General features: G+C 34.3%; 2 protein-coding genes and 1 non-coding gene across 7 annotated transcripts; 1 reads left to right on the top strand and 2 right to left on the bottom strand.

Moving 5' to 3' along the window:
* Positions 1 to 1,007: 1,007 nt before the first annotated feature.
* LOC105774354 (hypothetical protein) lies at positions 1,008 to 2,843 on the top strand. Its single transcript, XM_012596833.2, has 2 exons — positions 1,008 to 1,491; positions 2,087 to 2,843. Exons 1-2 carry the CDS (start codon positions 1,187 to 1,189, stop codon positions 2,088 to 2,090), a joined length of 309 nt encoding a protein of 102 aa, XP_012452287.1. The 5' UTR covers positions 1,008 to 1,186; the 3' UTR covers positions 2,091 to 2,843.
* A 923-nt stretch (positions 2,844 to 3,766) lies between these two features.
* Positions 3,767 to 3,838, bottom strand: TRNAQ-UUG (transfer RNA glutamine (anticodon UUG)). The gene has a single exon. It is a non-coding gene; the product is annotated as a tRNA-Gln (tRNA).
* Positions 3,839 to 7,217: 3,379 nt separating this feature from the next.
* On the bottom strand, positions 7,218 to 11,876 carry LOC105773391 (filament-like plant protein). 5 transcript variants are annotated; one of them, XM_012595232.2, is made up of 5 exons: positions 11,611 to 11,876; positions 10,762 to 10,921; positions 9,548 to 9,743; positions 7,992 to 9,427; positions 7,218 to 7,861 (listed from the first exon to the last, which is right to left on the bottom strand). In XM_012595232.2, exons 2-5 carry the CDS (start codon positions 10,870 to 10,872, stop codon positions 7,460 to 7,462), a joined length of 2,145 nt encoding a protein of 714 aa, XP_012450686.1. In that variant the 5' UTR covers positions 10,873 to 10,921; positions 11,611 to 11,876; the 3' UTR covers positions 7,218 to 7,459. The 5 variants fall into 5 exon arrangements, with proteins under 5 accessions (XP_012450686.1, XP_012450687.1, XP_012450685.1 ...); XM_012595233.2 differs by having other exon boundaries at positions 11,696 to 11,876; XM_012595231.2 differs by having other exon boundaries at positions 11,624 to 11,875.
* Between the last annotated feature and the right edge of the window lie 310 nt (positions 11,877 to 12,186).

Genomic DNA, 12,186 nt, shown 5'->3' with positions numbered 1-12,186 from the left:
GATGATTGTTTTGACATGTTTTGAATGTGTTTGATCGTGTTTTGAAATGGTTAAGTAAATGGTTTTTGAGTTTTTTAATGTCCCAGAATGTAGAAAATGACAAAATTGTTGTTAAAGACACATTTTAGGTCCACACGACCAGACACACGGGTCTGTGACTCAGCTGTGTGAGACACGCGACTAGTATACATGCGTGTGAGGCCATTTCGAAATGGTACACGGCCTGGCACACAGGCACGTGGTTTGGCTGTGTAACCCAAGTCAGAAAGTTATACGGGCACGGACACGGGCTAGGACATGGTCGTGTATCCCTATTTCGAATGCTTATACGGCTTGAGACACGGGCGTATCTTCCAGCCGTGTGAGTCACACGGCTTGACCACAAGGCCATGTGACCCCTGCAGTATTGAAAATTTTTAATGTATTTCGAAAAATTCTCCGAGTTTCTGAATTAGTCCCGAATTATTTCTAACACGTATCTGGGCCTCGAGGGCTCGAATAAGGGACAATATATATGAGTTTGATTGATATATGATTTGAATATTATATGACATGAAATGTTTGAAATTTTTGTTTGTTTGATCTGTAAACTCCGGTATGCTTTGTAACCCGGTTCCGACGATGGATACGGGTTAGGGGTAGTACATTTGGTCTATTGAGCTTCCACAAAAACTTAATTTTGTCTAAGATTCTATTGCATTTATTGATTCAAGTTAGGGATATTTCTACTATCACGAGAATCTCTTTGTTCCCCATTTTGATAGGGAGGTTTGATTCAAGCAATGAGAGTGCTTTTCTTTGTCATAAAATTTAGGTTGACTAGTATTTTGGGGCTTTAATGGGTATGAGATCAAATTTTCTCTATTCAATGTAGGTGAGTCTATAACTTAATGGGCTTTTGTCTGGATAGGACTTGTGTTCCCGTTTTGCTTATACCTTTTCTTTGCTAAATGAAATTTCCATAAAAATAAAAAAAAATAAAAGGCCCACTCATGTCTATAACCTTACACTGCCTAATACCTTGATACCGAAGAAAAATCCAGAACTCTCCACTTTGCTCTTTTTTTAGCTTAAACTTTATATTCCTACGCTTCCGTTTTCATCAATAAAAGGCGAGAGCTTCAATCCAACCCCAGAAGAACACAGGCAAACAATCCTAGCTTTCAAAAACTAAAAAGAAGAGAAGATGTTCTTTTTCTTTGTGGGTGGATTAGAGCAACAAGCAAGACAAGTGCTGAAATCTGGTGTGGGAAGGTGCATAAACTGTGGTTCCAGAGCTGATCTTGTGGAGTACGAGAAAGTATTGAAGCTTTTCTTTGTGCCTGTTTGGACATGGCCTGGGAAAGATCCACTCTTGCATTGTAACAATTGCAAACTTTTCTTCCCTGAGGATTTGTCTTTTCCACCTCCCAAGATCGATTCTTCATCTGCTGCCGTTTCAGATTCTCTGCGTTGCCGTTTTTGTGACAGGCTTGTTGAGCCCGAGTTCAGGTTCTGCCCCTTTTGTGGCTCTGCTATCTAAAATTTTCCCTTTTGGTGAAGAATCTTGATGGGGTAATAAGGGGTTTAGATTGCTTCTGTATATTCTGGATTTTTTGTTTCTTTGTTGTGTGATAAGGTGTTGATTAGTATATCAATAAATCAGCCTTCTTTTCAATGTCAAATTTGTGTGATAAAATATCATACATGTCTGCCCATTCAAACACCAATGATAGGAAAGACACAGGCTCATATAAATGCTTAATGCCACTGACATGGTCTCTTTTCTCAAGTCTTGAAAGACAATACAAAAGCAAAAAGGTGACCATAGTCTCGAAAAAATCTGGTAACGATTACATGTTGTACATGGGAATTTCCAAGTTTAGCTGCTTTCAAAAGGTTAGTCATAAGCACTATCACGTGAATGGTAGATCATAGCTACCAAATGTTGTCAGAAAGTCATTTGGTTATGCAGCCAAGGATTTCAATTTTCAACTAGGTTTTTAACTACTTAAGCCCGCTAATCCACTACCTAAATACTGGAAAAATGAGACATGCCTCCATGACAACATTCTATATAATAGTCTTGTTTTCTTTGTTTATGAAGGTAATAGCATACATGAACCTGGTGAAGATGTGTTGTGGTCGAAATTCCATATCAATAGGATAATGGTTCCAGTATCCTTGGAGCCCTGATGACGGTGTCAAGAACTTCACCAAACTGAGATGTTCGAATGCCACAGTAAGTATGCAACACAAATAAGGAAGATACTCTATTTTAACACTGAAATAAAAGAAGCAAGGAAGATACTCTGTTTTAACACTGAAATAAAAGAAGCAATGAAATTGTAGATGGCAGTTTTAAATATTTTCCATCTCATGTGTATCCTACTCTGACATATATATTCTACAACTGGTTAAACACATTGATGGACTGGATATCAGTGAAAGCATATCTAGTGTGTAAACCATTCATCAGTATATGTCTTTCCTTTTCAGAAAAATACGATACCGAGTGGCTTTAAACTTCTTCAAATCTTACTAATGATGGTAGGTACATTGGATATGACCTTCGTTCACTGAACCAAGGTGCAGAGGACATGCTCTATGTGCACAGGTGTTCTGGACACATCCTGGATTTGCCATTGTTTCCACAAAAAATAACCCATGTCTCGAAGCAATCAATTTGAATCGGAACGTATTGTGATTATTCTTTTTTTACTATTATCATTATTATGATACTTATGGTAATTAATTCAAGTCTGACCCAGAATCATTGGATTTTTCTGTAATCCTTGTTGTTGCTTGCATCTCCTAGTAGAAACTATAAGAATAACAGTTTATCTACCTCGCAGTTCCATTAACCTCTAATTTTGGCTACCTGTATGTGAGCTTGTGCAAGTTCTCCTTGCAATTCTGTGAGCTCCTTCTTCATGGTGCCCATAGACTTGAATTCACGAGCCAAAGGATTCAACGCTTCCACTGCCTACAACCATATCCAACAAGCTAATGCAAAGAAAAGCTTCCCAAAAGATTAATAGGTAAAGATAAACATCGAGATTGAAAAAGGCCTTTTAACCTTTTCATGAAGAAGCATGATTGCGAGCAAATCTTGTCCAGCCCACCAATCACAGTGCTGAATATCATATCTGGCCACTTCCAATGCCTGGTATATATCTAAAAGGCCTTCCTTCTAAATTGTGGGATTTGAGACCGTGGATCCTTCACATAAAAAGGGCTGCCCCACGGGCTGTTCTTATCCTCCTAACACAGCAAACACCCCAAAGCCCCATCTAACGCCCTGAAACTGCACCAATATCTTAATGAAGCCATAAAATCAAGTACCCATATCACTCAAGCAAACAAAGAAGAATATTTTCTAAGGTTGAAATGAAAGCTACCCAAAGACTAATAAATCAACAAACATGTTTAAATTATTAAGGTAACACTAAGCTTAATTTTCAGCAGCGAATGCAAGTGCCAATATGAGCGCTCTTGGCTTGAGACACATCTTTGTTCCTGTGGGGCTTCTTGCCACCTCGGATGTGTTGGTGTTTGTTATTTCCTTGGTCCTGGTTTTAGTTCAGTTTCCAGTTATTTTTCGTTCCTTAGCAAAAATACAACTTCTGAGGTTTTCTTTGGTTTCTTACATTACAAAATGTAATCCTAGCAGATTCCTTTGATGTTGCAAGCTTCAACACTTCGATTGAACCTTTATCTCAAAGTAAGATGGGAAGTGCTTATTCAAAAAATTATGATTTTGAGATTCTCTTTTCTAAGAGCAAAAAGGTCCTACCGGGAGTCGAACCCAGGTCGCTGGATTCAAAGTCCAGAGTGCTAACCACTACACCATAGAACCGTATCGATTACAGTGATTCATATAAATTTTAATAATTAATAAAACAAAATTTTAAAATTTAGCTCCAATACTATTAAAAGGAATTAAATAAGATTAAAATATAATATAATAAACGTTTGATATTTGCAATCTAATTCCAAATAAAACATTTCATGTACAAAATCATAAAAACTTTTAAAATATATAATAAATGTTAATAACGTTGTTGACATTTGATATTATTTTATTCTTTTTTCTTAATCCAATCTCTATAATAGAACAACAAAAATCCACCATCAGTGGAAGGAACTGATGGAGTAAGCTTCACTTGCAAAAACAAATTAGAACATAACACTAACATTCTTTTTGCCTATGGAGTTTGATTTGCAAAATATAAGATTATTCAATACATTATCATGGTTAGAATGTAAAATTTTATTATTTAATTAAGAAAACATAAAATCACCCACATTCTATTCAGTTGTTCTTGTTAGCGAAGTCAAACAATTTGACATTATTATCATGTCGTCGATGAATTTTATAATTGCAATAAAATTAGTAAAATAACATTTATCTCTCAAAATCTTTTTAAATAATAATTCTTCTTATAAAATTAAAAAACATAATAAGTATATGCATTTTTAATTGGCATCGAAACAAATTTAGCCCCTAACCTTTACCCATTTTATCACTTAATTTGGTCTATTTTTTATCACTTTAACCCTCAACTTTTAATTTTTAGTCAAATCGTTCTCTTTTTAGACGGAAAAGTCGATTGAATTGTTATAATTTTAATAGCACAAATGTGATAGCCTACGTGGCTATCTGCATGGATAATTGTTCTAAAACTTTTTTGAACATTTTTGTAACTTGTTGAATTTTTATTATTTTTACGAAGTATACATAGTATGCTACGAGAGTGACTACATCCGTGTCGTTAAATTTTTAATTGTCTGATTAACTTTTCCGTCTAAAAGAAAGCAATTTAATTAAAATTTAAGGTTGAGAATCAGAGTGACAAAAAGAATAAATGTTAAGGGTAAATTTATTATTATACCTTTTAATTCAAATGTAAAATATACCCATTAAAATGTGAAGTCTTTAAGTAATGTTTTGTACAAATTGAAGGTAATATCCAGATATTTAGATATTAACATAAGTGAAGCTAATCCTTAGGACAAATAAGGCTTATTCAATTAAATTAAATTTATAAAGAAGGGTAAATTTTTCATAAAATCAATATTCCATCCTAAATCTTACAGATGTGGTAACGAGATTATCCCTATATTACCACATTTTAATACGGGCGGCAATATGATATTCTTAACTCAAAATAATCTTCAAAATCCAAATAAAACATTGTTATTCCATCATCTTAAATCACCACCGAAAATATAAGATTCTACTTATTGAGAGTCATTTAGTTCAATCATCTTCAATTTTTGAGAGGCAATTTTATGTTCTTACATAATATTTTCACGTCTAGTTCGCAAAGATCATTGTTGGTATAAATATAACATTCCATAATGTGATTTTCATGTTCGAATTTCAAACATTAGCATGACGTGGTAATCTCGCATTCACAACAGTGTCAAAATTTAAAATTTTAAACAATTTTATCTTTTGCTTTTATTATTTAAATCAATTTAAAAGAATCAAACTTGTTAAAAAGTAAAATCTATATATAACAGGAACAATTTAATAAAATATGCTTTTAAATAATATTACATTTTGACAACCAAACATCGAATCTCTCGTACTAGACAAATAAGCCAAACTAATCTATCTAGTAATGTGTCTCTCAAGAGTAATATTACATTCCCAATAATATCAAGATTTCAAAATATAGGGGTAACCTCTATGCTGCCTCTTTCTTAAATAATTTACCATTCCAATGGTATTCTTCACATTATGATATTTTACCCTTCCTTTTATAATTTTGGTTAATTTCATCTCTTCATTGTATTACCTTTTTCTTATATATATTAAGTAAACATATTATGTATATATTTTTCTTAATTTATTATAATATTTCAACTTAATATATTAACAAAATAGATAAAACTATTGGTTATCATATTTAATATAAATAGTATATTAAGCAAGTTAGTTGTAAGATATCTAATAAAATCATCGTTGGAATTGAGATCTCATCCAAAGAGAAAGATATCAAATATCTGGAGTTTCTTTTTGTGAATTATATAAAATGATTGGGAATTGTTTGATCATCTTTCTCCAAGTAAGAGGCGAAACATAATCAACTTGAACTTAGATAAAGGTGAATTGTAAGGCCTGAGACAACCCATAAAGCTGATGAAGGATTACTCGAAAAGTTAAAGATTAGTAATCTGTTTTAGAAATCAAATGAATTTGATATTATACATACGCGAGGAAGTTAACCAAAAAAAGAAGAAAGAAGATAAGTTTTTTACTTTTATCATTTAGGAGCCGTGCGGGATGAAAGTCTCATGAGAGAAAGAAGTAAAGGATCCTCTTTTCGACTTTGACTCTACCACTCCAGTTGCATTTTATGCGATTTTTCCATTTCTATAATAATATATATAGGAATAGATACATAATGAGATTTAAGTTTCTATAATAAAAAATGAGAATATAAGGAATCCAATGGAAGAGCTCTATTTAGTTTCGTATCAATATCTTTTGACTAAGGTTAAAGAACTACAAGTTAAAGAACTAAACTTGTAAGAAAAAAATTATAATGAGGATAATTTAATAAAATATAATTTAGATAATAGTATATTCTATAAATTAAACAATAAAATTTTACGTTTTAACCAAATAAACCAAACAAAATAATATAACTTACCTAAATAATATAATATATAATCTTATTATTAAAAATAGTCTTACATTCTATCTTCTCCAAATATACATAAATATAACCTAAAATCGAATACTCACTTCAAGCAGCAGTCTTTGTTCAAATATGTAACTTAGGACCTAACGTCCAAATTGGGTTGTTTTAGCAAATTTATGGGTTCAATTAGACCTACCGACTCCATCAATTGGTCAATTGCTTCATCCAATGTCACCTAGAAACTAGAGTCTCCACACTTGAATTCATAAGAATGATTAAAGAAACATGTGCTCTTTAATTACATACTTTTTTTGAGGGATCATTTATTACTTATTCCAAGAACAATGAACATTTAATATTCCTGCTTTGGGAAATTTAGAATCCAATGAAAAAACAGAATCCAATGGTACAACAGAATCCATATCAAATTATATTTAACCATGCAGGCCAGACATAAACTTCATTTGCAAGCCTTCATAAACAAAGCACTGCAGCAAAACCAACAATATTAAGTTCTTCCCTTTTTTCCCAAGAAACCAACCACAGTGATTAAAATGGATTAGATGATCAAACACAACAAAATAACTTCTTAATAACTTGAAGGAAGTTGCTGTATTTTTCTTCAAAAGATGGAGAAACTATAGCCCCAGGTACTGGCAATTAAGGTTCTCAACTTCAAACTTCTGTATCCAGAATCCAGACAACCATTCATGTATACATGAGACAACCTAAAGGTGAACTAGTTAACGGTGATTAAACAGTGTTTAACCACTACCTTTTCAAATGACAAATAATTTCTTTGTTTTTACACTAATCTATATCTCTTAAATTTCTATTTGGATCCCATTCTTACTCCGAGTGAAAAATTTTGCGAAACCATTTCGGTTCTTCTCTGAACTGGCATGAGTTGATGACACAATTGAAGACGAGGATGAAGATGGTGGTGTGTTGCCATTTCCATCATTCTTATTTCCTTGAGGGCTAGAATCGTCACCACCAACTCTTTTTGACTCTGGATCTGCTTTGGGTGAATATGTTTCATTAGAATGTAACTTCCAAGGTTCACTAGATTTCGTAATCAACGACACTCCTCTAGAGAACTCCGGTATGCTCGTGGTGTCGATTAAAAAGTCTTCAAGTGTCGCAAGAGATTTCAGTTGCTGCCCTAAAGATGCTATTGTTTTTTGACACTCAGCAAGTTTTCCAGCAGCAACGGCCAAATCCTCCTGCCATTGGGTCTCATGACTATCAGAAAGATGCAACATACCATAACTTTAACACTAATAAATTCGATAATTGCATAGAGATGTCTTATGCTAGTGTAATTTCATCAATGCATGAAGGCTGAAGAGTTACCTGTTTTATCTTCACTTCAACGTTCGAGTTTGCAGTTTGCTGGAGCTCAGCTTCCTGTCTCGTTCTTGAAAGCTCTTCTTCCAATTCTTGACACTTCACTGTAATCTGTGCTGACAATGCCTTTTCCTTTTCAACTTCTGTTTCCAATGAACCAACCTTTGCAGACATCATCCGAGCCTCTGCTTCAATGCTAACAAGTTGAGACTCAAGAAGTTGCTTTGACTCATTTGCATCAGCTGAAATTTGCACTGACAGTGCCCTTTCCTTTTCAATTTCTGCTCCTAATGCGTCAATCTTTGCTGACATTGTCTCTGCATCTGTTTCCATGATACTGAGTTGAGACTCGAGATGTTGCTTTGCTTCATTTGCCTTGCTGAGCTCTCTTTGCAACTCCTCCAATTTTAATTCACTGTCCCTCAACTCTAGTTCCGATGCTTCTAGACTTTCTTTACTTTTGGCAAGAGCAATTTCTAGTTCAGCTTTCTCGGCTTCTATCTTCTCCAACTTTTCTTCAAGTTCTGTTGTTCGAAGAATCATGGCTTCAAGCTCAGCCTTCAAAGAGCTATCACCATCATTGGATTGTTTGACAGTAGCTTTTGATTCAAGACATTGATTTTCATTCTTGGTATCAGGTAATGCAGCAAGTTGCTCCATCTCAAGAAAATCATCCATGAGATCAATCTCAATAGAAGAACTAGGGACATTTCTGTTGATGACCTTTTCGTTTTTGAATTGATCAAGTTCAGCAATTAAGGCTGACGCCCATGAGTCGGAACAACTAGGTTCTCCTTTGTTTGCCTCCAAGCCACTCATCTTTTGCGTATCAGTGTCCACCACATGCAGCCGTTCTCCGCTGTCAGATTGACTACCCATGAAGGATTCAACATAAATCGAGGAGGCAGCTGGGGATTTACAGTCATTTGTGAAGGACGATTTAGAGCCTATGGCTTTGAGTCTTCGGCATTCTGCTTCAAGCTTTGTGGCCCTCTTTATGCTCTCTAAGTGTTGTTTGCTAGCTGTTTCAGCTGCTTGGGTGCTTAAGTCCCTTTCAATTGTTCTGATTTGCAACTCTTCTAACTGAGATGAGAGCTCAAGCTTGAGGGCTGAATTTTCCTTCTTCAAAGCTTCAATCTTATGCAAAAGATCGGGACTGAAGGGAGGAGGGGGCTCAGACTTAACAGATTCGGCTTTATTTTGGAGCTCAAGCAACTGGCTTTCGAGTTCAAATTGGGTAGTTTCCCAGTCCCGGGTAGTCTTTGCGACGGCTTCATTGATCTTCTGCTCCTGCTCCTCTCTTGCTTGTCTTAACTGCCTAACACATTCCTTGAGAGCTCCATCAAGATGAGTCACCCGGTCTTCCAATGCTGAGTTTTGCTGAACTGTAGTCTCTAGTTTTTGCTTTAATACCACTACTTCATTTTCAGCTTTTTCCCAACCTGAAGTTCAATAAAAAATATAACTAGATTATAGTAAGTAGACTATAACCAAGAAAACAAAGATGAACGGAAAAGAAAAAGAACCATGTAGAACAAGTTCCCAAACTTGTAAAGTAATACCTGCAATAGCTTCTTCGGCAACTTTGGCATGTTGCTTCACCAAGTCCTCTTTGGCACTAACATTTACTAGAGCAGCTGATAATTTCTCTGTCAAACTCCTAATGCTATCATTCACTTCTTCAGGAACGGCTGAAGCTTTTGACGACACTTCAGGTGATTTTGTGCAATCATTAGGTGATGATGCCTTGAAAGCCTCCTGATTCAACAAATTAGAGAGATGAAAATCAATCTGAATTGGAGAAAACCAACTGGATCTGGTTCAAATTAGAAAATTATCTCCTTAATAGAAAACTCGAGCACAATTTCAACTCATCGAAATATAACTGCTTTAAGCTTTATTCTATTTTCTATTTACATCTGATTGAAATAAGCATATCTTTGGTGAAGACATCGGGTTATAATTTTTCCAAGAATGCAATTTGAGAGCGAAGCAGCTCAGACCATCTCAAAATGGAAACATGGAAACTTTAGCCGGAGATGAGACCGTAACTACATCGTCTCTACCTGTCTTGTTATCATGCTTCACAAGATGCTTTCAACCGACAGGCGACATGTAGCTTTAAAAAATGCCTACTGAATAATCATACAGGTTGCTTTATATCAACTTTCACCATGTTCAACTAAAACTAGTAACTTTTCATTTTGGACAATATGCTTAAGGTATCAGATTAAAAGATGCATTACCCAAAAAGATCATTTAATTTGTACCCTTGAATCCTAATGGCAGCATCACTCATTGCACCAAAAGCGCCTTAAAACGCAGCTTTAACCTCCCAATATGCTTTCCTCTACTTGATATTACTTCTTTCGCCTAAGTAACGGCACAAGAACTTCAAGCAATTGATAGGTAACTAACATGATTATCAGATGAAATAACCCCATTACCCCCATTAATGTCTTACTATAGATATATCAACTTGACAAGAGAAATAGAAAACAACTATGTTGAAAAATATGAACTGTAATTCAGTGCTATAAGGAAAAGGAGCATAAGTCAAAACTGTCATCAAGGAATTTCCGGCAGTTGAAATAGAGAGATGGATTCATATGAATGATATAAACAAAGTTAACCATGAATGATACAAACAGAAACTCTCCAGAATTCACATTAATGGGAGCATAGCTAAAGAATCTAGTAACTAAACCATGAGAAGAAGAAAGAAAAGTATATAAGCTAAAATTGATGATGATTAAGGATGAGATTATCCAACTACCTGATCATCTGAAAATCTCTCGGACTGCGATGATATCGATCCGGAACTTTCAGTTTCACCAGGACTTCTCTCAGAAGACTTCCTCTTCCACAACCAACTCTTTTTTTCCATATCAAACTCCAATAGTCCAACAGCAATCAGCTCATCAAGGACTGTTCATCTGCAAACACAAAGACACAAAAAAGGAAAAGAAGCAAATCATTGTTCAAATGTCACCACATAGTTACCAGAAAATCAATCTTCTCAAATAAAGATAAGAAGGAACAACCTAGGACAAAATCTATTTCCCTAAAGAATATGAGCAAACCTTTAAAAAGCAAAACATTTCAACAATCTAAAACATTAAAAAAAAAAAATCAACAACATTTCTGGGTTTATTATTCTCTCTCAGCTTTGCTTCAAATCTAACCCTCTTGTCTCTAACTGTCTCCACTCTCCAGCCTAAACAACAATTGATTGAACTTTTAAAGAACCCCCAAAAAGCTCTTTAAATTTTATAGACTGCGGCAGTTTTAATTACCATCAATAGTACTTTGAAATGTCCCCTAAAGAAAGCTCACTTACTTGAATCACAAAACTGGAACTACCCATCTAATTCTATCAAATCTTTTAAAAACCACACTACCAAGAAAAATAAAATATAATTAATGTAACAGTAGCTGGAAAAAACAAACAATAAAAAAAAGGTCCCCAAACTTGAGGTACAAATCAAAGCTAAAAAAAGCTCAAAAAGCTGTTCTTTAAAGTTCAGCAAAAACTAAATAAAACCCAGATATGCAACCAACTGAAAATACCAAATAAAATAAAACAAAAGGAAAATTTTGAAGGAATGAGAGCAGCTGAACTGACCCAAATCAAATACCTTTTGACTAGGATTCAGAAAAGAAATTAAAACCCAAAGTTGGATTCAGATTTAAAATCTCAGTGTTAAAACCTTAAAACAAACTCTGGGAGGAAAAATCTCTGGAATGTCAGTAGCTAATCAGCTAAAAGAAAACAGTACTCTAACAAGTAACAAGCTTTTAGATAATGCAGGCATCTATATTTCTATTCTCTTTCTTGGCCTTTTCTTTGCTTTTAAAATTTTTTTTTCTTTGGGTTTTGTTTTTTGTTCAAATTAATATAGTATAAAGGTAGATGGAAAGAATAATAAAATCTTAAATTCAAGTTTTAAAGTTGGAAAAGTGCTTTGTCTGTTATTCAAAACTTTGATTACGGGAACATTACCATCCTTTTAAAAGGAGTATTAAAGTATTAAACAAAAGATAAACAGCATGTGATTTCTGAATGTGATGATGAGTTTAGCCTCAAACACAAGGACCAACTTTTTTCAGCTGTTCCTGTTTCTTGCTTTTTGGTCCTTAAATCAAATTACTTTATTCATTTTAGTTTTTGAAATGAAACTGGGCTTCATCTTTCCTTAGA

This window comes from Gossypium raimondii, chromosome 6, assembly GCF_025698545.1.
Source record: "Gossypium raimondii isolate GPD5lz chromosome 6, ASM2569854v1, whole genome shotgun sequence".
Taxonomy (NCBI): domain Eukaryota; kingdom Viridiplantae; phylum Streptophyta; class Magnoliopsida; order Malvales; family Malvaceae; genus Gossypium; species Gossypium raimondii.
The sequence above is the reverse complement of the archived record's forward strand: the minus strand, read 5'-3'. Positions and strand labels throughout refer to the sequence as shown.